This window comes from Pantherophis guttatus, chromosome 7 (assembly GCF_059756535.1).
Source record: "Pantherophis guttatus breed Tessera chromosome 7, ASM5975653v1, whole genome shotgun sequence".
Lineage (NCBI taxonomy): Eukaryota > Metazoa > Chordata > Lepidosauria > Squamata > Colubridae > Pantherophis > Pantherophis guttatus.
Genome location: NC_142069.1, coordinates 22,785,042 through 22,811,966, shown reverse-complemented (window position 1 = coordinate 22,811,966; position 26,925 = coordinate 22,785,042). Strand labels below are relative to the sequence as shown.

The 26,925-nt window shown below is 38.4% G+C and overlaps 1 protein-coding gene across 3 annotated transcripts in view; it reads left to right on the top strand.

Annotated features, from left to right (window-relative positions):
• The window catches only part of KIAA1549 (KIAA1549 ortholog), a 133,754-nt gene that overhangs the window by 62,893 nt on the left and 43,936 nt on the right, over positions 1 to 26,925 (top strand). For all 3 annotated transcript variants that reach the window (XM_087873771.1, XM_087873773.1, XM_034403287.3), the window contains exons 2-8: positions 5,013 to 7,664; positions 9,384 to 9,472; positions 14,443 to 14,620; positions 16,065 to 16,195; positions 16,372 to 16,555; positions 20,926 to 20,985; positions 25,745 to 25,890. In XM_087873771.1, the coding sequence (XP_087729897.1) occupies positions 5,013 to 7,664; positions 9,384 to 9,472; positions 14,443 to 14,620; positions 16,065 to 16,195; positions 16,372 to 16,555; positions 20,926 to 20,985; positions 25,745 to 25,890 (3,440 nt within the window). The remainder of the gene's footprint in view (positions 1 to 5,012; positions 7,665 to 9,383; positions 9,473 to 14,442; positions 14,621 to 16,064; positions 16,196 to 16,371; positions 16,556 to 20,925; positions 20,986 to 25,744; positions 25,891 to 26,925) is intronic.

Sequence of the window (26,925 nt, the reverse complement as noted above, 5' to 3'; positions counted from 1 at the left end):
TGAATAAACACAGTTCCTTCCAAATGTAGGAAGGCATGTCTCTATATTTGTTGATGAAGAATACTTTTCCAATATAACGAAAGATCTATTACATGTCAGGTAAATAATTGAAGTGCTGCTGCTGGAAATCCTAAACCCAAGGTCATATTGGAGATGATACAAGGAATGCAGGATCAAGGACAGGCTGTAACCAGTAAAAGGGACCGGCTGTGAAAGCATCAAACAGTAGACATAGTCAAAAACGTTCACATGATACCTTGCCTGTTCCTGTTCTCATCACTGGGTGAAATAAGAGGCTATTATATTTCGCATGCCTACTAGCCATCTGTTAGAACAAGACTGTATTGAACAGAGAGCAGCTTTTAAAAGGCATCTCTTATCCAAGGTCCAGTTAGCATTCTTTGCACAAAATTGAGGTGGACTAATCAATTCTTGACTATTTTCTCTATTGTTTCCTTTCCCACTCACAAATGCACATTAGGGCAAGGATCTCTTTTTTCCCCTCAAACTTTAATCTATGATTGGCAAGCAGCCATTTTACAGTCTCTATTGTTGTAAACACACACACACACACACACACACATATATATCTATCCATGGGAAAAATAATGAATTATTGTTGAACAAGGCAAGCAAATATTAATATTTGTATTCTATGTTTTTTATCTTGGCTGTACACCGCCCTGAGTCCTCAGGGAGAAGGGCGGTATATAAATTCGAAATTAAAATTAAATTAAATTAAATTAAATTAAAATATACACCGGGATTTTTTTCCCCTCATTTGTCACATTAAAATAAATACAAACCCTATTACCTTTGGGCTGATTATTCCATAAAGCAAAGAGAAATACTTGCTTTTGAAATCTAGTTCATTCTTAGAATGTGTATACAATAAGCTCTTACTATGAACTAGAAGTTTAAGCTGTTTATTCAAAGGATGCAACTAGTCCAAAGTATGGAAACACGAGATGAAGAATCAGTGTGGGTTATCTTGTTTCAAGTGGAAAAAGCTGACAGCTGTGATCAAACTCGCTTTAATGTATTATGGCAGGTTCAGGCTGGTTGAGAAGCTTGTGCTATTCTCCAGCAATTTTCTTTTCTATGAAATAATATGAAAAATAACCTTGTGTTTCCTTTTATACTTTTGAGCATATTATTAAACAAGAATGAAAGAAGCTGAAGGGGTGACTAAAAATAAGAGAAGACAAGAAGATCCAGTTCAGGTTGGGTACATCATGGAAGTTAAATCACTTATGCTGTCATGGGATGAGGTGGGGATTTTAGGGTTTATGGTTTTTTTATGTTGTGGATTTTACTGTTGTAAACTGCCTGAAGTCACCTGTGCTTGAGTTGGGTGTCAACATACAATTTTGTTTAATAAATAATAAATAAATGTTTCATTCATCATGATCCAGATTTAACTGGCTTCTGTGTACCAATTATTGATTTTTTAGAAATCACAGATTCTTTTTTTTAATTTGTAAACTTTTATTAATTTAAGAAACCAAAAAATACATTTATAAATACAAGTAAAACAATATACAACAAGCATCATCTTAATGACATCTAAATGTAATGTCTGAATTATTACAATATCAATAAACTATATTCTTCAGTATATATTCTTTCTGTTACCTTATATAATGATATTATTTTATTGATATCTGGTATTTCTTTATTAAATTTCATTTGATATAGAAATTTATTTTACTCTTTTGAGATCTTCCTTTTATTTGTTTTTTCTTTCTTTCTTTCTATTTTTTTCCTCTAACCATTGATACCACCTTTGCCAGACCAAATAATATTCAGATTCTTCCTTTCCTTGAATTTCCTTGGTGAGTCTATCCATCTCAGCACATTCCATAATTTTAATCACAGATTCTACTTTTCTTGTTTAATGAGCAATTTGGTACAAAAATTGGTAGATGGCAAAAAAGGTACATGCACTAGATATAATTGGTGTGAATTAAAATGTTTGGGGATCATTTGCTTCAAGAAAGTGCTAAAAAATAGGGAAAAACAGAAGGTAATCAATTGCATGTGCACTTTTCTGAAATGCATCTCTAATATTCCTCCTCAAGTGTCTGCTTTATATTGTACATCTGTATAGTTATAATCTAGCTTCATGTCTATTTAGGTTTCCAAGCAGTTTGGCTATTAATTTTGAAAATGCACAAATAGGATCTGCTGAAACTCATGAATGTGGCAGTGTAGATGGTAGCAATATTCTTACAAAAATCTCTTGTGTTGAACCAGGAGAATGAATAACTTAGGATAAAATAAGACCGTATTTCCAAGTCTACTAGGTTACACCATTCCACTACTTCCCTTAACTGTTCTGTAATTTCAGACTGTAGGTAGTTTGCAAAGTTGAAAAGAAGGCAGCAGCAATCCAATTCTATGTTATTTCCCAGAAGAGAACATGGAAGTGTTCCATGCAGTCATCAGAAACTGAATTGAATTTGTAGGAGACATTCTCTTTTATTTATTAGTCTGTAACATTCTGTTCCCATAACTCATAGTTCTCCTTTGTGTTTTGCCGTTCCAGACCTTAGACATAGTCTAAATTTACTGAAAACCCAAATCTTTTGATGTCCATTGTAGGATTTTAGGCAAAGAGGTGAAAACCTACAATAAAGAGCCAGTGCGTTATAGTTGTGTTAGTTCTTTAGGTAGTCCAGACAAGAAACATTGCTAGGAATATCAACACTATTTTTAGTGTAATATTGTATCCTCATTTTACCAACCTTGGAAGGATGGAAGGCCTTGAGGTGGTGAGAATTGAACTGCTGACCCGCTGGCAGCCGGCAGTCAGTAGAAGTAGCCTTCAGTACTGCATTATAACCACTGCGCCACCACAGCTCCATCATAAGTGGCTAAGGTGTTGGACTGGCACCAGTGGTGGGTTTCAAATTTTTTTACTACCGGTCCTGTGGGTGTGGCATGGCATGGCTTGGTCGGCGTGGCAGGGGAAGAATACTGTAAAATCTCCATTCCCACCCCACTCCAGGGAAAGGATATTGTAAAATCTCCATTCCCACCCCAATCCAGGGGAAGGTACAGCAAAATCCCCATTTCCTCCCGATCAGCTGGGACTCAGGAGGCAAAGAATAGATGAGGGCAGGGCCACTGAGAGGTGGTATTTACTGGTTCTCCGAACTACTTAATATTTCCGCTACTGGTTCTCCAGAACTGGTCAGAACCTGCTGAAACCCACCTCTGACTGGCACCTGAGAGACCCAGATCCTATTTACCTTCAGCCACAGAAGTTCTGTAGATCAGGGGTCTCCAACCTTGGCAACTTTAAGGCCTGTGGACTTCAACTCCCAGAATTCCTCAGCCACCAAAGCTGGCTGAGGAATTCTGGGAGTTGAAGTCCACAGGTCTTAAAATTGCCAAGGTTGGAGACCTCTGCTGTAGATGACTTTGTATTAGGAATGCTCTCTCAGATCAACCTACTTTATAGGTTTGTTGTGAGGGAAAAGTAGGCAGAGGCAATGCAATGTATGTCACCTTGAACTCCTGTATGAAAAATAGAATATAATTTTAACAAATAATTTGCTTTAGGAAATGAATACTGTTTTTCCATCCTAATTATTTTAATTATAAAATGAGCAATTTCTGAATTTTTAAATAACTGAACCAATCAGAGTTGGACTTTAAAAAATCAGACAAAACATCTATAGATTTTATTAAGAATAGACCTAATATTTACCGTAACTCTTCTCATAGACACGACAATATGTTCTTTCCATTCCCACCAGAGGTCTTAACAGAAGAGAGGTTCAGTGTAAATTGGCATATATGTTATTGTTTTCCCATTCTGATTTTGTCCTTAAGTAACAAATGGCTATTCCTAGGGAAACTTCCATATAGATTTATTTGCTGAGAGATGCAATGCATTTCTGGTTTGCCAGTCTTCTTCACTCCAAATGAAATGTTGCCTTTGAACAAATCCAATTCTTCCACCTAGACTTTTTTTTCCCCAGGACAAAAATCAATACTAGTAGAACTGCTTTTCAGGGAGGTATTATTGACTTGTTATCCTCCACTGTCAGTGTGTGTAGTGGGAGAAAGAATAATGGTGGGGGGGTGGGGGGTGGGGAGAGACTAATTCCACCATAGAAGATAAAGTTGACCAGCTGAATTGTTAGTTTCAGCCCTTTGCCAAACTTAGCAGGTTTAGAGAAAGACCAAATTGGAAACTATCAGACAAGCAGAAAATGATTAATAGTCTTCCAATTTCTCAGGATCTGGGAAATACTTTGTGTTTGCCAAATATCTAGTCCTGAAATCTCACTAGCTGAAGGAAAAAAGTCCACACCATTTGGAATATCTGCATTTCTACATTTTCTTCACTCATTAATGCCAATAAATAACTTGAAGCTAGAAAGGAAAAAGAATGTGTTGAATGTAGACTATGCAAATGAGACTATGTCATTTATGAGTTTGGAATTTTTCCTAAAATAGTTTCATAGTATTAGGTAGGTTATAAAAACATATTTAAATGTACTTGCAAAATTCAGATAGAAGCAGTGTGTTGCTTAGGCTTTCATCTTCTGCTATCCTCTCCCTTTTTTAAGAATATTTTTTTCCTTAGGAAAGCAGAAACTGAGTGGACAAATATGTGGAATGGAGTATAAGCATACTTCCTGAGGTAGTAAAACTCATATTTTATAATTACATCTTCAACTTATGTGGAAGAGCAATGCTGATGAGAAGACCTGACCAATGCTAATTGTCAACTGACTGTGGGCCTCTCAGTGTAATACATTATATGGGACTCTGAAGAGTCAAGAGCTGCCTTAATCTTTGGCAAAAAGATTTCATTAACACAATAGCCTTGGAAGCAGCATATTCTGAGGATTATTGCATATATGTATAATTTCTACATAGACAACCTAACAGCTCTTGGGTTAGTGAATCACTGTAGCATTTTGACACCTTAGAATGACAATATCAACTTTATCTAGCCTAATTATTAACACTTTTCTTTTCTTTTTTCTTTTCAGATGACATCTACTTGGAGCAGCAGAACTTTTCTTCTCTTTTGCTGAGTCAAAGCACTGTAGGTAACAAGACACACACAGCCTTAACTGAAAGCACCAGAGATTCCAGGGCAAACGCAGAGTTTCCAGAGTTGTCATCGCCACTAACCACTCCTTTTGAAATGACCTCATTGGACCAAGAAGGGGGGAGCAGAACCTCAGTTCAACAAAATGGACCAGCACTGGATTTTTCAGTAACAAGCAATGAAGCCATCTTAAGTGACGATAGTTTTATTAGTTTAATTTCAAATGCACAACAGACTCCTTCACTGAAGTCTTTTGTAGAAGACGATCATTTGGGTTCCTACCCAGTAAAGCCAACTAAAGAAACACTACAGACTTTATTGTTAGCACCTTCACTAGCTGTCTCCTCTTTGCCACTTGGTTATGTGGGAACATTGCAGACAACATCACAAAGGGCTGCCTTTATCTCCCATATTTCTCTCCCACACTTGAAGTCTTTTGATGGGACAAGTATTAATCTGACTCCATACAGAGACTTGCTCATATCTCAGACTGACTTACATTCTGTTGCATTAGAAACGGCAGATGCAAGTATTGGAAAAGAAGGGGAGAGTTTGCCATCTTATCTTTTCTCTTCAACTTCTTTGCTTTTTGATACTACTGTAGAACACTCACCTACATATCACAATACACAAAGAACTTACACATATCCTGAAGCTCCCTATAGTATTAATAGCAGTTTAACTGGAACACTGGGTCCAAAATATTCATCTGTCCTAAGCATTCCTATTTCATTAACAGAGGCAACTATGTTTTCAACCCACTTTCCTTTTGTTTATCCTCATACCATTTCCAACACAGAGGCACCTGCTTTCAATACTCCTTTTAATGAGATGTTTTTTACACCTGAACTGTCCCAGAAATCCTCCAGAAATTCCGCATCAATTTTTCCCAGCTACTCAGAAAACAAACTCAGTGATTCCAAAAGTCCAGTGCCTTTCACTGAACCATATACATCATGTTTGTACTGTGACTTTAACTCAGTTTCTCCAGGATCATATTTTTCAATGCGACCCACAGAAAATGAGGTGGGTTCAGGTGAGTACGGTGAGACACTCTCATTCATGGTCTCTGATGTAAAGAGTATTGCCTCACTTACATCAGAAATCAGTGATCTCTTCGACGTGCCTGAACCGCCTCCTGAAATCTTTGATACTAGTTTTCCATCAAGACCTGTTGTTTCACTTTCTTCAAGATTTTCTGAACTCTCTGAGTCAAATTCTATGGAAATTAGCCTTAAAAGTATATTTACATCCATTTCCCCTTCCCATTTCTATAGCCAGTCTTCTGAAATTATATCACTGGAAAACAGCCTGGTTAATTTCTCCTATTCTGTGTCCGAATTAGTTACAGTAGAATCTAGTACAGGTGTTATGGAAAAATCATTTTCTAAAGTGGCTACAATTTCTCCAGAATCTGTCTTCATGGAGAATGTGAGTATGACTTCCATGACAATGAGAAATTCATTTGTGCTAGAAACATCTGAATTTATGCCTTCAGAAACCACACATTTATTTGGCACTGCACTAGAGTATTTTGCCATAGAAGATTCAGCTATCAGTACATCAGACATAGTATCCAGCCTTTCATTCAGACTCTTTTCCTCTGAGCCAACTGACCTGTCCCATTTATCATCTGCTACAGATACATCTTTTCTAACAATGCCAAGTGATTTATCAACACCTTTACCTCATATTTTGCCCACACTCCTTCCATCATCTGTGCTTTTTGACAATTCAGCTGGATGGAGTTCAGTTGAGCACCCAGCTATTAACATCACTAGCATGGCGGCTTCTCAAGTCTCTTTGTGGCAAAGTTCATTTTTTAATTCAAGCTCATCTTCTTTTCCAGTTACACACAGTTCTGAAGTGATGCCATCATCCCATTTCTATATGAACTCCTCAGTCTTACTAGAACCAACATCAATCTTGATGGTAGAATCTGAATTTTATTTTACCTCAGCTTTCACAGAAGCTACCTCTCACTTTGAGTCTTATTTCACTATTGATACCATGTCAACACAGCAGCTACCTGTGTCAGCTTCACAGCCTGTTTTCACCAGCAACATCTATGGGGATAATACTCATGTGAGCTTGTGGTTCACATCATTGCAGTCAACCCCTGTCTTAACTTTTTCACCTTTTTTGTTAACTACAGCTATCGTTGAAGATAGTGGTGCTACTGCTAATTTCAGTCCATTTTCTTCCTTCCATGAAGTACCTTCTACCACAGATTTTATAAAAACCACTCCTTATACACCGTTGTCCACAAATATGAACAGCAATGTAATTTCACCTACTGGACCAATGGTTGTAGAGACATCTTTATCTGTGAATACTTCAGTTGAATCTGATGTTCTAACAAAAACTAGCATGACTGAGCATATTAGTATGACAGCTTTTACTGCCACCACTTCCAGTAGCAAAATAGGACTTTCTTCAGTTACCAGCAGCACATCAAGTTCATCTACATCCTCTTCAACCTCTATCTGGACTCCTACACAGGTTACAGTGGCAACCATTCCAACTACCACAACTAAACAGCCTTATGTTTGTGACATTACAGTCCCCGATAAATATTTGGTAACAACTGGTAAGATTTTTTCTTATATATATTTCTTATTAAATATATATTTATACTCCACTTCTATGATATTACAGTAAAGGAAAATGAACTGATACGATCGACTGCAGATCTCTTGAACAATGCTCTAACTTTGCTGCTGTAATAATTTATTATTTTTTTGTATAATCTATGATAGTATTTCTATTACTTAAAATATTGTACCTAATAGAGCTTGATTGGGGAATAGAACATTCTGGTGAACTCTTAAAATATTCATTGAGACTATGCTGAACCTCTTTTAGACCAGCCCACTCCTAAAGCGCTTCAGCAGTTTCTGGGAGTACATTGGAAGTGTCTTGATTTGTCCTAGATTTGGAGTTCTGGATGAAACAAACTTGTTCTGGGGTTGTGTAAACTTCTACCCATTTCAAACCAGTTCCAGTTTGGATGACTTGATTCCAGTTTGATTTACTTCCAAATGATAAACTTTCTTCCATTTAATTTCCAAAAAGTCAGCCTTCCCTAAACTGCCATCCTCTGGCATGTTGGAACTGCAATTTCCAGAATTCTATGCTAACATTTTCGACATTGCCTTTTCAATACAGTGGGATGGTTCTAAATTAATAAGGTTGCTGAAATGCATATTATTATCTTTTGTCTCATTTAAAAGTGTTGAAAGTATATAGAATTCAGTCAAAAAAAAGGGACAGGCTTAGCTATCAGGATGCATTATGAAGTGCTTCATAGAAGTAAGGTAATTGTTAATCCTAAATTTGCAGTCTTGTTTAACTGGATGCTAGAGGAATATTCTCTAGCCCTATTTATTTGTATGAGTGTTGAGGACTCAGCGGAAGTTTGCATGTTTAAATATGTTAGAAATCCAGTGCTGTGTGGGGGAGACCAATTCTAAGTTCAGTATGTGTCAGAAACAGGGATGTCTTTGCTTTCCCAATTTTTCATTTCAGCAGCAATATTTTAATACTAAGTTATGTGGCTGCCTGAACAAACTTTTTGTAGGTAGTGCTTCCTTACAATACATCTATAGGCCTGTCATCAGGGAGGACAACTAGCTCTGGCTGACTCACCCCGGCTGATTTGCCCCAGTTGTCTCGCTCTGGCTGACTCACTGTGGCTGACTTGCCACAGCCAACTCACCCCACAACAATTCACTGTGAGACAATTCAACACGGGATAATTCAAGACAGAGGCAAGTGAATTGCAGTGGGCCTTGTCGTGCTTTAGGTTCAAGGTTCAAGCCTAAGCAAGACAAGGCCTGCTGCAATTCACCTGCCCCTCTCTTGATTTATTATTCTGCATTGAATTGTCCCATGGTGAGTTATCGTGCAGCAAGTTGTGCTGTAGCGAGCCAGCCAGGCGAGTTGTCCCATTCCGATCAGAGAAGAAGCAATGAATAGGAAGGAATGCACAATAGAAGTGAATGATATAGTCAGTAGTAGCAGCAGCAGCAGAACTTAAAAAATTGGTCTTTGTCCTGTCTCAGATGTGAGTCTTTTTGGATGGTTAGTACTGGCACTTTGTGGTTGTATATCTCTGCTTGGTTTCTGACTCTAAAATGAGGCATAGCTCTAGGGTTTGCATTTCTTAACAGTAATGCTATTATTATTTTCATAGAGAAAATTAATTCCTCCCAGTTCTCTAGTTATCCCGCTATCTGAACTGGTGCATCCAAATCTATATATACTTCTGATTAGCATCTAATACTTATTTATTAATTTGTCTTTTCAGTGCTAGCACGGAAATCTGTAGTACAAAATATCAGTGACTCCATCAAAGAACTCCTGAAAAATGAATTTAGGAGAATGGTAGAACTAGAGGTAAGTGTTAAGACAGTTTACTCTGTGAAGATCGTTATATGAGTAAAAGACATTTTCATAGAAATAACTGATGGAGGTGATGGTAGCTTGGATATTAACTGATAACTGACAACTGAATCCTAAGTGTGTGCATCTTTGCTTGGTGCCATATATTATGATGGGTGTGGCCTATTCTTTGCTGATCCTAGAAGCCTCAGAGCAAGCTCTTGAATCTGCTTCTGTGAATATTATTAAAATAATCAATAAAATTAGTGAAGTTCTACTTTACAAAACAAACCATTGCTAGATTTTTTCCTCCCAGGGTAGCAATCAAAAATGGGATGTGATTATAATTTGCAGAAATATACAGTTGCAACCCATAGACTGTAGACATTGCACAACTCATTTCCAGCTATCATAATACCCTCAGATTGTACCACTGAAATTCAGGGGCAAAAACATCCATTTTCATGTTTCATGTTCCTGTTTCCCCCCCCCTCTAAAATAATTGATTAGCTGCCTTCCAAAGTTCCCTTTTCTCTAATGAACTGAAATACTTTGGCTTTGCCTGCTTTGATTACACCATTGTGTCATTTGTTATACCTCCTGCAAATCTTGGTGACTGAAAAAATGATTGATCCAGTTTTGTGTAGAGGTTAAGGTACCAGGCTACAAACTGGGAGTCCATGAATCCTAGCCCTTCCTTAGGCACGACACAAGTTGGGTGACCTTAGGCCATTCAGTTTCTTTCAATCCTAGGAAGTAGGCAATGGCAAACCACTTCTGAAATCTTGCCAAGAAAACTGTAGGAACCTATCTAGGTAGTTGCTAGAAGGCACTGACTCAAAAGCACGCGCACACGCACGCACGCACACACACACACACACACACATATATCTTGGTAGCTGAAAAAAATTGATTTCTGGATGTAGTTTATTCACTGTTGTGTGTTTTGTTTCCTTAGAGTTAAGTCTCATGGTAATGCAGAATAGTAGAAAACCATGGGGATTAGAGAGCACAGATACAGGAAGTTATTTTTATAGGAGCAACAAAAGATGCTTCATAAAGACCATTTGCCATCTGATATTAAAAAGAAGAAAAACAGGAAAACAGAGATCTTAAGAATGCACTCTTCGTTACATCAGTGCTCTCTTCATAAGAATGACAACTTTATCTTATAAGATAGAAAAATAAAGTAGACGAGAGGCATTTGAAAGTATGAAAAAACACTCTGGTTGAAAACAACAAAGAATTCTGAGATATCTTGCAATTAAAAGATACATATATTGAAATCTGATCACCAGTTCTTAGCTGTATTAACAATCTTATTCCCAATAGATTAAAATACATCTGTACAAATGCTATTCTCAGTAGAGGTATTGAATATGGATATATTTTCCCCTTTTTGTATCCTAATGGGTAAGTCTGGATTCTACACAATGCCTTTTCATTTGTGATTCAAACCTCAGCTGAACATTAAAATCTAAAAACCTGTTTTAGCAGGTTACTGATATCTATAATGGCTAGGATCAGAGCAAAGCAAATGAAGCTTAATTTAGATGCCTCTGATGAGCATCTAAAGATCTATTCTCTAGTCTGCTTCTCATGAGAAGCAGACTAGAGAATAGAAATTCAAATTATGTTGGGTGGAATTTCTTAAACTCCTGGATTTAATCTTGAGTGGAGTTCCAGATTTCAGAAATGTTTAGAATTGTGTTTACACAGCTAAGGTTAGTTCATTGGATGCACACATTTCTTAAATAATGCTTGAAGTGTGAACATTACCAAGCTCTAGTGTAACAAACACTCTTTTTGAAGATGTTTCTTGGAAACTTCCTCTGGCACAAACATCTATGGTCTAAATGTTAAATTGGGATTAGTTATAGGAAAGAAAAAAAAATGTCCCCAACACTTTAATTTACATCATTCTATTTCTGAGCAAAATTGAAACTCCTGGTTATAGGGTATTTGAAAATTTATGTTCCATTATATAAGCCTCTCTGCAAGTCACTGTCTTTAAAATTTGCCCTTTTTCTTTAATGAAAGCTGGGAATTGGTATTATAGTTTGGTTGAGGGTCATTTGCCTTCCTACCTATCTGCCTTTATGGATGCTCAATATTGTTGATGATATTGCCGGAATACCAACTCTTTAAAGCAACCCTATCCCTTTTCCCCCCAAGAATCAAATCAAATTCAGGAGTCCTGTACTGCCCAATTATAAGTAGACATGTATCTAACATTTATGTACAATATTAAAAATATAGATAAATTAATGTAAGCTGCAACAAGAATAGGTAGTGCGGAGTCCATAGGCACCAATGTAAGTCTTCCATAGCACTAATTTTCTGAAAATACTCAATGTATGTCCTGCCAGTCCTATAAGATTATCTGCCCTTGATCTCCCCTTGAGCACATTCCATCACTCAAATTTGTAAACAGAATTGAACAAATATTTTTGAAATCCTTGTTTTATTGTTTCTTATGCATACCTGTATACCCATTTTCCCCTTGATTTACACTGCAAGCTTCTGATGAATAACATTTGAGCTCCAATCAATTCACAGGTCTGCTGCATTTTTTTAACCAATAATACACATAACCTTCCATGCTTGGTCTGTCCTCTAGAAATCATTTATCTTAAAGCAAGAAGTCATATTTCTGTGCACTTAACTCATGTTTGCATTATGATTGAATGGTATCATTGCCTGCTTTCTCTCTTGGGCCGAGAATAGTTTCCATTCCTAATTACAACAAGGTAAATCTCAACTGCTCTCACTTCCCTCAAGAAAGAGATTTATGTCTTGCAATGGAATTTTGCCAAGATAGCTATGTTTTGAAATTAACTGCTGTGCAGCTTAATAACCTCCACTAATGACTTGTTGTCAGATGGCTTGGAAATGCATTCCCTAGTGTGAAACTCTTGCAAACAAAGTTGGCTTGTTAAATTTTCTAGACGAATTGGTTTATGTAAAGTACAATTCAATGGCAAATGTTTGTGTGGATTCCATGGTTTTGCTTTTCCATGGTCCTTTACATTTTGTGTGATGGCTTACAAGATGTTTTCTTTTATTTGCGGTTGTGCAAGAGAATCATATTTTTTAATGCAACACCAATTCATGCTTTAAAAGACACAAACATGTGTGGCTCAAATTTAACATTAATGATTCAGCCTTAACATAAGAAGCATAAAATATGCAAAGTTGTAACCTTTTATTACAACAGTGCCTGGCAGAGAAAAGTAATGCAAATCTCTTAGACTCAGCAAGTCTTTACTGTGATTAAGAAAATGTGAGGTTACATTTTTAAAAAAGTCATCAATCACTCTATAGTTTTAGAAGTGCATTCCTATTGCATTATTTAGGAATACCTATATTTGTGTTCAATTGATAATATGTAGAAATATTATTTTATTATTGTTGTTACTATAGGAATATGACAGAGCCTTGGGGACTAGGTTAGGCTGCAAAAGGAATGGGGAGAGGGAGTAATTTAAGATGGATAATTATGGAATCATAATGGTCATATAAATCTATGGTCCTGTTGTAAGATAATTAATTCACAGATACAGGACTTATTTATGTAAGTTTAGAAGAAGTTGAACATTCTAGATTTCATTTCAAAGAAAGAAATGATGCAACAAAAAGCTTTGCAAATTAAGCCAAAACTGTTTACATATCAAACGGTTAAGGCATGTGCCTTCTTTTAAAACATTTATTGTAGCTGTTACCAGAGTTCGATCACCTGGCTTAATGGGAATTCATGATTATGAGAAAAGTGTGCCACAGTGTCAAAACACAAGAGTCTACAATGCGAAAGTTGCATTTAGGCATTAGTGAAAACATGTACAAAGTGTGCATGGGAATGCTTGTTATATGAGTAGCAACTTTAAGCCATATGAGTCCAGAAAAAAAAATCACACTTCATTAAGTAGTTGCTATCCATCTTTGACATGAGCATTCCCCTGCATTCTAAAGTCTTTTCCCCTTTGAACCTGAATTGCTGTATAGCAACCTTTCCTTTATGTTTAAATGCAGATTACTAACCTGACAACACCTGGAAAAAACAGGTGTTGAAAATTGAAAAGCAACAGCAATATACTGAACAGACTGGCTAGAACATTCTGGGGTGCTGATGCTGACACCCTACAAACAACAGCCTTGGCTTTGGTTTATTCCACAGCTAAATATTATGCCAGCATGTGGCTTAACAGTGCCCACACTCAAATGGTTGATGTCCAACTCCTCCAGACAATGCATATCATCTCTGGCACATTGCATCCCAGTCCTGTGCACTGGTTACCAGTACTTAGCAATATCATACTGCCCCATATTAGAAGACAACAAGCCCTCATCCCGATATGTTCAAAGATGCTGTACAACAAGGCCCTCCCTATTCACCGGGACAATGTGCAGCCCATCAAAAGATTGAAATCTTGTAGGCCACCATGGAAAAAAGCTATTCGCTTAACATCTACCCAGTTTAATCCCAAGAATGTCTGGAGAGAGGAATGGTCCAAGGCACCTTCTTGTGGCCTGACCATTAGTGATCCCTCTCTCAAACCACCTGGTTTTAACCTGTCTCTCTCTGTCTGGTTGATATTGAACAAAATTTGGTGAGATAGTGGGAAGAAGTGCCTCTGCTTCAGTGGGGATGGAAAGATTGTGGTGCTGATATGCAAACTTTTAAACATATTGTGCAAGATTGCCCATGACATGTGTTCTCTAGAAGACCTGCCCAAAGCAGTGCTAGAGGCGATCGCCTGGAAACTGAATTGGACATCCAGTTATGAGACCACTGCCATACCCCTATAGAAGTTTTGTATAAAATTATGTGGATTGTGTGTTTACTTCTCTTCTGTCATGTTCTCATCATACGCTAATAGTGGCTGAAGACATTCATTGCCACAAGTAGTGCACAGAAATCTTTCTATAAAAAGATGAGAAAATAGTGCTACTTTTAGGGATTTAAAACTCTCTTATTTTTAATATAGGTGTATACGCTTTCTCCCAAATTCTCTTTTCTGGTGACCTCGGGGCCTTTTGTTTACACGGCAATTGCTGTCATCAATGTATTGGTGAACAGCAGCCTTCTTTATGGTGAAACACCTCTCATTTTATCACTGCAACCATCTCTTCCTGCTCCTGCTCTCCAGTTCCGAGTGCAAACTGGTAAGCCCCATCACCTTTGTACTATTTCTGTGCTGATAAAGAATCATGGACTTTTGGTGATCTAAGATTTGTTGAAGGGAAGACACTTGAAGCACAATTTAGGATTAATACATTTCAAATCTAAGATGTGTGCATCTGTTCAAAAATAATATTATTTAGATCTCCTGCTATTGGTAGAAAAATCGGTGTATAAATGAAAAATGGAGAATAGAAGTTATTTCCTCCAAGGTGAGCTCCTATATATTAATTCAGCTCCTGCAATTTTCATTCACCTGGTGATGATCTTTTTAACAACATTGGGAGGTCCCAAAGGCTTCATTAGCCCAGGGCATTCTTTTGTCCATAATGGATAATACAAGCATGACTAAAAGAATCAGTGGAAGGAGATGCAGAGGTATAAGCATTAGTATAGGATTAGTATAGATATAGCAAGATGCTAGAGAGAAATGAGGATGAGTCTACAATAGTTTGCATTAGATTGGCTATTAGTATTCATTATCTTATGTACATGACTAGATGACATAAATTAGATAAATAAAAACTGTGTTGCTAGATTTTACTTGAGGGGTGAATTATAGAATTGGAATACCAAATAAAGTATTGATATTGCTTGGATTTCCATAATATACTAAACCAGAATGTGGTATGTTGGATTTTGGCTAGCATGTTGTACGAACTCAGCCATTGCAGATTATAAATCATGGTGTATTATTTAGAATGTTATGCAGATCCAACCATTTGTGGGTTTTTTCCCATTAAATCATGATGTAACATGATGTATGAAACAGGTCATTGGGGCTAAAGACTGCTCCTACCTTCCAACCTTACAATAGATTTCCCATTCAAGCCTTGTCATCTCTAGCCAGAATTACCGTACTTTTCAGAGTATAAGACGCAGCTTAGTTTTTGGGGAGGAAAATAAAGAAAAAAAAATTGCCTACCAGGTATTCATCTGGCTAGTGTCCTTAGTCTGGTCAGCTTCAGCACATTAATTGGCTGGTTTTTTATCCCCTGCTTGGAGATAAAAAACAGCTTCTAAGGCACAGCTGAGAGGAAGCAGCAATGAGAAAAGCAGGCAAAGCACGGGAGGAAATTGCTTCACTCAGCTAGCGCCTAGTTAGGGCTGAAAAAAAGCTTCTAAAGAACAGCTGAGAGTTGGAGTAAAGAATGGAGATCGCTTCACTCACTAGCGCCTGTCGCTAGTGCCTTGTTAAAGCACAGCAGGGAATTGAAGGAGCAGGCAAAGCTGGGAAGATCGCTCGCTAGTGCCTCGTTAGCACCTCATTAGGGCTGCAAAAAAGCTTCAAAAAAGCTACATTCAGAGTATAAGATGCACCCAAATTTTCAGCCTCTTTTAGGGGGAAAAAAGGTGTGTCTTACATTCTGAAAAATATGGTACTAAACTTAAATCTAGTAACATAAACATTTAATTTTCTACTTCTAGTCCTTCAATTTGTACCTCGAAGTATTGACATTGGGTTCTGTAACTTCAGCCAGCGCATTGAAAAAGGACTGAGGTTTGCCTTTGAGGAGGTGAGAAAGCATCATCAGGATATTTCCAACTTCACTGTGCAGGTGAGACAAGCATCTCCTGAAATGGAAACTGTGTACTTCTCTCGTGTACTCTCTCCTCTGCTTTCCCCAATGCTGAATCTTACGGTGATACTAACCGTAGAGATGTTGATGCTGATGATTATGCTGGCTACATGCTGAAATGCTTTCAAAAGTTCCTTCTAACATGGTCTTTTCAGATACTAAATATAACTCTGGATCAGCCGAAAGCAGTGTTTCGGCAAGGCCCTGTGCAAATTGTATTTGCCGTTCGAGAGAAGCGTGGATTCCTGAATGGGTCTGAAGTTAGTGAACTGCTAAGAAACCTGTCTGTGGTGGAGTTCAGTTTTTACCTGGGCTTTCCAGTGCAGCATATTGCAGAACGTGAGTAAACTTGAAGTTATTTTTATTTTATCTATTCATTAAATTTATGTCATCTCATAAGAAGGGCTCTGGGCAGTATACAATAATGAAGAAAAAACCATACAAACAGTCATTTAAAAATTATACAAATCAGCATTAAAATAGAGATTAATTAAAACTAAACTTTATTAAAATCCACAAGCACAGAAAGAGTGAATATAATTTAATTAATTTAATTTAATTTATCGAATTTCTATGCCGCCCAACTCCCAAGGGACTCTGGGCGGCTTACAGCAAAAAAATAATACAACAAAGAACATAGGAAAATTATTAAAAAACGTTATAAAAAACATTTTAAAAACATTAAAAGCCCATGCACACCATTCATGGCCGGATCTCGCAAGATTGCAATAGCAAGATCAACGGCCCCAGGCCTGCCGGAAAAGCCAAGTCTTCACCGCTTTCCAGAAGGCCAATAGGGTGGGGGTAGTCCGGATCTCAGGAGGTAACTGGTTCCAGAGATCTGGGGCAGCCACAGAGAAGGCCCTCCCCCACGGGCCCACCAGCCGGCATTGTTTAGCTGATGGGACCCGGAGGAGACCAACTCTGTGGGATCTTACTGGTTGCTGGGAACAGTATACCTTAGTAGAGGAGCTATCTAACAAATCTTCAGGCATAACCAAATCTTAAGAATCTTCCAGAACATCAAAAGGGATGGAACTGGCCAAATTTTTTTGGTGGCGGGGGGGGAATGTTCCAAAAGGCTAGCACCATGGCAGAGAATGCCCACCACCTGGAACCCACCAAATATAGCTCCCTGGCAGATGGTATTCATAGCATGCTCTCTGCCAGATCTAATGGGCCAGGCTGATATAATTGGGGAGAGATGGTCCCTCATATAGCCCAGTCCCATGTCATAAAGGGCTTTAAAATTTAAAACCATCAACTTGAATTAGACCAAGAAGCAAACTGGACCAATGTAGCATCAAAGGTGTAATACAGATAGTCCTTGACTAATGGAGCTGTCCATTACTGTTGGAAGTTCAAATCTATGTTAAATGAACTGTATCATTAATGATTTCCCCCTCCCTGTGCTCCCCAGTGCATTCATTAACACCCATGGGGTTACTCAGGGATAGGGGAGACCACCTACATTGGGCCCCCCAAGGCCTCCCCCACCCTCTGAGATATTCTGTGCTCTGCTTCCTGCCTCTTGGGTTCCACAAGCCCTATAGGCCTTCTCCTACTCCACTCCATCACAGTCGCACATGTACCTTTCAAAGCTATCCAGAGCTTCAGCTTCCTGAGCTCTGGATATCTTCAAAAGGCAAGTGAATAATTGGTGACTGGGGTGGGTGGGGAGCAGGGTGTGAAATCCAGTAGGGTGGTAATGTAGACCCAATGCCTGTGGGCACTCAGCAGGGCAGGATGAGGGGAAATAGGTGGGTGGGCATGCCACAGAATCTCTGTGGTCAGTCATAAGGGTGAATAATCATGGGGCACTGCAGGGGTTACTTGGAAATGGATATGTATGTAACATTTTTGGGGGCGGGGGCGTTGTAACTTTGAATGGTCATTAAATGGCCTGTCGTACCTCAAGGACTACCTGTATGTGTCATTCTAGGAGCACACATAACTGCCCCTACCGCTGAATACGGCATCAGCTGAAGCTTCTAATTTGTTTGTTTGTTTATTTGTTTGTTTATTATTTATTTATTTATTTAATATCCTGCCTTAATTTTATATATACATATAAACAACTCAAGGTGGCAAATATATCTTATACTCCTCCTGTTTCTCTCACAACAACAATCTTGTGAAGTACGGTATGTTGGGTTGAGAGAGAGTAACTGGCCCAAGATCACCCAATTGGCTTTCATGGCTAAGATGGAACTAGAACTCACAATCTCCCGATTTCTAACCTGGCACCTTAATTACAGATCAAAGTGGCTCTTCAAAGATAGCTCACGTAGAACACATTACAATGGTCCAGTCTGTACATGATGAGCATATGAGTGACTGAGCAGAGCCTCTTGATCCAGGAACAGACACAACTGGGGCACATCCCAAAGCTGTGCAAAGGCCCTCCTAGTCACAACTGCCACCTGATCCACAACCAAGAGTCAAGAGTCTAGTAGGACACCCAGATTGTGCACTGGCAAGTGTGATTCAAAACTGGCACCAAGGATATTGCCTAAATGAAATAAATTGAACAAATAAAAATATCTGGCATATTATTTGCTACGTTGAACATTTTTTACTCCTGGCATCTTAAATCATGAAGTTCTAAAATTAGGTTTCTACAAGCCTATCTTAGCTATCTGTCTAATGTTATAATTTTAAAATTGCCACATTTGCCTTTGGCAAAGGTCAGTGTTCTTCCCTCTGCAGTTCTATTTGGAAGAGTCCACAAAAGGCCTAGTTTGCAATTCCTTGCCTTGTAGTAAGAGTGCTAAGCAAGGACACTTTGAGTCATGTATTTCACTGTTGCTCGTTTTATAGGGACTGAGGAAGCATAGCCAGTGGTGGGCTCAAATTTTTTAACAACCGGTTCTCTGCCCTAATGACTGACTGGGTGGGAGTCATGTGACTGAGTGGGTGTGGCCAACTCTACGTCACTTGTGTGGGTGGTACCTGTATGGGACAGGCAGGGTTGGGGAGGGAATCCAGGGGTCTCCGGTGGGGTGGGGGGTGGCAGGAAAGAAAGATCCAACCTGTGTGTGTGTGTGTGTGTGTATGAGAGAGAGAGAGAGAGAGAGAGAGAGAGAGAGAGAGAGAGAATCAAGCTAGACTGGGAAAGCTGGCTGCGAGAGGAAGAAAAGCTGGGTAAGCTAGACCCAGACACTTCCCAGGTCCCCTCATCTCAGAAGCAGCAACCTCACACTCTCCCCTCTCTACTAGCCCCCTTCTTCACACTGGATCACCCAGCAGTGGAGATGGAAATGGAGAAGTGGGCAGCGGCGGCTGCTAGCATTGAGGTGAGAGTGCCACACAGAAATGGGAGCACATAGAAATGCCGCCCCCTTCTCCCTCTCTGTCTCCGTTGCTGGGTGATCCCATGTGAAGAAGGGGGCTAGCAGAGAGGGGAAGAGTGTGTGGTTGCTGCTTCTGGGAGGAGGGGTCCCGGGACACATCTGGGTCTGGCTTACCCGGCTTCTCTATCTCTCTCAGCAAGCTTTTTTGGGCCATTTTCAGGTCATTTTCCAGGCTGTTTTGGGCCGTTTTCCAGGCTTTTTTCTGGGCCGATTTTGGCTGGAAACACAGCCGAAAAATGGCCAAGAAAATGGCCTGAAAATGGCCCAAAAATGGGTGGGGGCGAGGCCAGCCAGTGGTCCAATTTGCCGGTTGTCCAAACCTCACAGAATCCGAACAACCAGTTCAGGCGAACTGGTCTGAACCGGCAGCAGCCCACCTCTGAGCGTAGCTGATTCATCCTGTTCTTCAGAGAATTCCAAGATGGAAGCCTTACCACATTATCTGCTTTAAGCTAATCTATATTTTGATATCACCTTTAGAGTACTGGTTTTGTATCTCTTTATGTATAACATGCCTGTGAGATTATCTGGCTAGAGTTTATTATCTTGGTCTTCTGCTTTATTTTAGTTGTAAACTGATTGTTAGCCATGCAAAAACATCACCAAACTATATTTAATTACTTTTAATTGCATATAAATTAAATTGAATTTAGTTTAATTCCTGGCCCTGTCTAATTCTTGGCCCCAATTCTCAGCATGCCCTCTAAACCTAAGTGCAGTCTTCATCCCAATAAGGACAGACGGCTGGATGCACAGCTCTGCTTAGGAACTGTGATGTACATAGTATTAATCTTTCATTTTAGCCTTCTGTCCCAACAGTACCTTTATCATTATATTGCATTGCCAGTTTTTTATTCCATTTGCGGGGGTGGGGGGGATAAAGTAGTAAGATTAATTTTAGGTCAAAAAAAGGGAATAAAGAATACATTATTTCATCATAGAATTTTACACATTGAATCAGATGCTATTAATGCTTAATGCCACTTTATATATACACATACCAGATTCCGGAAAATAATACGTTTAGGCAGCCACTGTGTTTGTCTAGACAGGAAGCCTAGCCCTTATGTGCAACTTGTTAATTTTATACAGTACAATTTCTTCCCCTCTCTGGTATTTCCTAATATGAAAGCATATAATAGCTCTGTGGGATTTTAATTAATTTAGTTTAATGGTCAGAACATAAAACTGGTGGTAATTATTATCTTGGTCAATTGATTTTTCCCTAGGATGGTGGCCAAGTTATTTCACTGTTTTACTATGAATTATAAAATGCTCTCTTGATTCTGGTTTGTTGTCTCTCTGGGTCTTTTTATATTTCTTTACCCCTTCTCTCATTTTTTTAAAATTTTCCAGCTGTTTATTACCCCCAACTGAATACATCACACTTGATGAAATCTTCCTGGGTAAGAACAGGTATGTATCGTGTAACTGAATAATCTCTCCACATGATATTATCAGAGTAATAGAGAATATATAATTAATATTTCCTTGTATTTTTCAAATGCAGATATGAATAGCAGTGGCCAAAGTCTCCTTTGCTCTCCTTGAAGTTAATGCAAAGGTGATCAACTAAGATTTCAATAATGGTCTCCATTAGCCACCTTTCCCCTTACTAATTCTTCCTCTTTTACTGACCATTGGCCAAGGGAATAATGTTAGTCAGGAATAGCACAATGGCTGTTGTATTGATAGCCTTTTAGCCTATGATACTTTCTGAGTCCGGTCCAAAGATTGCCTAATTATGAAACCCCTTTAATAGAGCAAAGTGACAGAGTGAAGAAACACTGAAAATTTATGGCACAAGAAGTGTGCTTTAATTCCCTAGAAGAGAAAATTTATCCTGAACCTTCTCAACTGAATTATTTCTCAGTACAGATTATTATAATTTCTACTTTTTTCAGGCCCGATAATGATTAAACATCCAGAAATGGAAGATATAACTGTCTGTGAGGCATAGTATATAGTACTTGCTGTAGGACCACTGCCAGATATTTTAGTTTAGTTACAGATGATCATTTGTCCCTGTAATGTGTAATTATGTGAAGTCACAGTGTATACAGTGTGTATGTCTGCACTTTACTCCATATGGACAAGAGAGCGGAAGTTGCCAATGCTGCAGGCAAGAAGATTTTGATCAAAAGGCCTATAATCAAAATATTGTGCAGTTGCCTTCCACATCCTAGGTCAAAAAGGGAATGGAAGAAATCCATAATAACATAGGAGTGGAAGGAAGAGACATAATATTTAAACTCTGGTCGGATATAAATATGACCTGATTCCAGATTCTGCAGTTGGTGATCTTCATTACTAGAGCTTCTTTGTTATAAAAAGAGCTTATTTTTTTGGATCTTTGTTCTTCACTGTTCTTCACTGTTTCTTTACAAACTCCTGAATTTTCAGAAGATAAATTTTCTAGAATAGACATTTCTTTCTGTATGTGAATGAAGCTTTGACAGCCTGCCACTGTGAGGGGTTGATGAAATCGATCATCATAATGTCAAGATACAGGATGAGTAATGCCACATCATGACAGAGGGAGAAACTGAATAGAGCAAGCTGCTCTTTATTCTTTGAAATGCATAACTCCATACTCTAAATAACAAGAATCTTTTTTTTTTTTTTTTGGGTGAAGAACATCCCTTCGCATGTAAAAAATGTCTAGTGAAATATGTGGGTGTAAAATATTATTTTTCAGCACATAGCAGACCTACATTTGTGTAACTTTGAATTATACTAGATATAGCATAACATGCTTTGAGAGAAAGGCGGTGCAGTGTGATATGATTAGAATGAACGTTAAATTTTAGGCTGACAATGTATTTTTATCCAAATCCTGGACCGCCCTGTGATCATTTAAGAAGAGTATATAAATTCAAAAAATCATACATTCATAAAAATATTTGTAATGGCAAATTCAATAATAAGTCAATATTTATTTACCTAAGCAGATAAATAGAATGACCACAGGCAGTCAAAAAAGCAGCAGGTGCGGAAGTGACTTCTGGCTTCCTGCTGGCTTCCCCATTGACTTTATCAGAAATCATGATCACATGACCACGGAGATACTGCAATTGCCACAATTTTGCAAATAAAACTGGTCTGAACATTGTGAAAATTTCAATTCCACAGGAGTAATGGCTCCCTGAATTTTTATACATTTTTTAAGTTAGCGGATTTTAGGTACCTTGATTCAAAAACTATATGTATGTATAATGTATAATGTATAATATGTATGTATTGAGGGTACAGACAGACAAAGAGATAAACACAATGAGAGATTTAGCAGTGTTATGTGATCCTGGTTACTTTCCTTCATGACCAGAGGCAAGCTCACCTTGCCAATAACCAGCCAAAACCCAGCGAAGGCCTTTTGTTTCATTTATTGCAACAAACGGGGAGAAGAACTTTTCAAAATGTTTTCTCCAAAGTTCCAACCGAAAATATTCCCTTCTTTATACAACCCTATCCCAGCTGCCACATCCTTCCTCATTCCCCATTGGCTAAGGTACTATGAGGCTACACTCTTCCCGACCGCCTCCTACATATTTCCTGCTACCTTCCTTAAACATACTAAATCATACATCACATGTACATCAAAATTAGCAGATAATATATGCAAGGTGTGTCAAATAATATTAATCAGTTCATTAGGCATGCTCAGTTGTCTGTTTTGAGTTCTGAGTTATTTTATGGATTCTTAGAACAATAGATTTTTCCTGTTTTTCAGTTTTAGCTTTGCCTTTCCTGTTTTACAATTCAGTTAATTTTCCCTGGCTAGCCATTTCCTCTTGCAGCTGTTTTTACAGTTTGTATTCTTTCATTTCCCACTCTAAAGACCCAGCTAATTTTTGCCTACATGTCTATCTTACATCCTCCTTTTATGCTACCATTTCTTGCTCACATCCATTGTAGATTCTTGGGCAGGCTTCATTTTCTACTCAGTAAGTTTCCACTACACACAGATTCAATTTTAAATTTTTTCTTTCAATATTAAATTTTGAAGACCATTCACTTAATCCTATCAGTAGTAAATACATAAGTTCTGAATAATGAATCATTCATTTACTGTGAGAGTTCCTGATATGAACAAATATGCAAGGAACTATTAGTAGGGTTGAACTACATTTGACAGTAGTATTTGTGTTCATTCTTTAATGGCCCTGTTTTGCATTAAATAGTTCGATGATTTAAAAAAACTTGGAAGGCAAACACTGCAAATGTCCCTACTATCACAAAAATGGAGAGGCAGGTAAATTTAAACATCTGCATGGCCAACAGAAAACCATCTATTTCAAAGGTTAATTCCATGATGTAATTCTTAGAGCCAAAGCTAAGGATTAGTAAGGATCAATAGAGAAAATACCTAGTAGGTATGCAAAGTGAATTTTAGGAAAAAGAAGTGATAAGTAAAAGTACAATTTATTATACTCTAATGCACGGGTGCCAAATTGCGTCACGTGATGTCACATGACATATTATGACTTTTTTGCCTTTCCAGAGCCAGGATGGGTGTGGCCTGCAGATGATGCAATTGGCCCATGGGCTGCCAGTTTGATAACCTTGCTCTAGTGGTTTTTATGAGAGTCAGTTTGGTACAGTAGTTAAGTTACTAGACTACAAACTGGATAAGTTGTAGTCCCGCCTTGAAAACTAAGTCAGCTGGATCTCCTTGAGTCAGTGACCCCTGAACCCTATGAAGTAAGTAATGGCCAAAACTTCCAAAATTCCTGCCAAGAAAACTGCAAGGATTAATCCAAAGTTGCTAGGAATGAAGACTGACTTGAAGGCGTGAACATATGCACACACAAAAATAGTTTGGCTAGCTCTTTTTCCTAATTTTTTATACCCTTTATTTAGGTCAAAGTTCTATATACAGTAATGGGAGTTGGCAAACCTTTCAGATACTAGCCATCATCTAGGGCAGGGCTGTCAAACTCACGGCCCATGGGCTGGATGTGACAAGTGCTGACCACGCCCACACCCAGTTTAGCAAAGGGGGGAAAAGTTGCAATATGTCACATGATGCTGCCGTGACAATGCAAGTTTGACACCCCTGATCTAGTGATTATTGTGCAAAAAGACATAAGTGCCAGAAAATATAATACTTTTAAAATGACCAGAATGTTATGTGATGGTCACATTTCACATAATTTCAGTTATTCCCATGTATTCACTATACAATTTGAAATTTCATGAGACTTCAGGTGAGAATCCATGCCTCTTATGAAAGTTAACAGTCTTATAAAATTTCAGCTGTGTTAAAAATTATTTACTATGAGGATCTCAGTGGCCTTCTAGAGATGGTGTACATAAGCACCTGATGGCACTATTTCCCATCCTTTAAATTATTATACTGTACTAAAATTTATGCACGAAACTTTTTTAGAACCAGATTCTTCATGAAGTACTTCCTGATGTAACAGTTAGCGAAGATATAGTTGCCGTTTCCCAAATAATAAATCGTCTCTACTATTTTGAATATTATTCTAATGACAAGAAATTGTTCTGACCTAGGCTTCCCCAAAAAGCACAAAGCAGAATCCTGGTCCTGACAAAACCCCTTTTATTAAACAAACAGTGAATTCCTCTCATTCACCTTCAGCAAAGTCTTTCAAGGGAGAATTTACAGTCACAGATCTTATCTGGCTTGGAGAGCTGCCAGGCCGATATCTTCAAAACTTGGCAGAGTCTCAGAGAGTCACAAACCAATTAGGCGAACTAATTGTCTCCTGCAAATTCCACTCCCCTTTAGCTTCTCTTTTATTCCCTCTGGGAGGGGCCATTCATTGTCCACCTGTGGCCTTACTCCCAAATCGACCCTTGTTCTTTAGCTCTTCCCTTCATCAGGCAACTCTGCACATGCGCACACTGGGAACAGGCTCCAACTGTTCGCCTGCCTCACTGATGTCTGCCGCTGAAGGCAGCTGATAACTGGCATCCGGTCCTGGCCCCCTCTCTGCCTCCAATGCAGAGCCCTCATCAGAGCCTTCCCCAGACTCCAGGACTGGCCCATGTTCCTCCCCAACCTCCTCACTGTCCGAATTTGCTGCCAGCTCTGCTGGCAGGCCATAAATAGTAATGTCTAGTTTACCTATGATGTCAAGGTGAACATTCCAAGCATCTTTTAAAAGCATCCTTTTTTTTTCCTATTTGAATGCTTATTTCAACTTAGTTGTTCTGGGAGTTGTCAACCAGAAAGTTGAAGAGGAAGTTTTTCAGGCTGAGATGGAACGAAAGCTAGCCCATTTGTTGAATGAGGCTACGGGCCGAGGGCGAAGATGGAGAAGAGCAACTTTCGCTGGGAAGAACATTGTGCAGGTATTTCAAAGAAAATGGAAGTGAAGCTTAAGTTGGGAAAAACATCAATAACAGTAATTTTTGGAGTAAATCATCATCACCATCGCCATCAACTCTTTTTTTAAAAAAATCTTTCTCATGCCCCAAATGCTTTGAATTTCATTTTATTGATGCTGCTTTTTCGTTTGCTGGGGTTTAAACAGTATTAACTGTGACATGCGTAAGCAGAATTTGAATTTGAATTAATTAGGGGTTTGTTTCATGTTGTTCTTTTGTTAGTGTTCAGTAAATTAATTTTTTTGCTTGTTATTCTTTGGCTTTCTCGGCTGTTGTTCTCAACTCCTCTCATTCTCCAAAGATAGTAAGATGATGTCAGGATTATTTTTCTCCTTAACACATTGTCACCTACAGTTGCATTAGAAAATAGAATAATGTGAATGTTTCCATGAACAGGAAGTCGACAATCAGAAAAACTATAACCGTTAGCAAGATACTGTAGAAAAATGTAGTTTTTCTTATTTTCCCCCTTAGCCATGGAAGAGGGAGAATGAAGAAAAGAGAGGGGAGGGAACAAAAGGTTTGGAGAATGGAAGTGTTTCCAATTTTTCCCCTGGGTTTCTCGATATGTGCAAAACTGTGAGCAGATGGTTTTTAGACTTCAGCCTTGGACCACAAGTCATCTTTCATATTTAACTTTAATGTGGGTATTCAGACTTGCTATTAAGTATTCATAACTAATTTGCAAATATTTCCACATTGATGAAACTTGGCAAATATTTCTGCATTGGTGTGTGTTTTTTTTAAAGCCGTTCTCAATTTATTTCATCTTCATGGTTTAATTTCCATTTCTGAGTTGTGATGTTAGATTTTATGTTCTATTGACTGTGGATTTTACATTAGATTTGTTAGTAATTTGCCCTGAGCGTCTTAGGCAAACTTGGTTGAAAAACAGATGAATACTCTTCCTTTCTGAATTTTAACGAATTTTGCATCTATTCTTCTGGCATTATCTTGTGTTTTATGTATTACCTGGGTAATTGTCTGTCATTGGCCTGG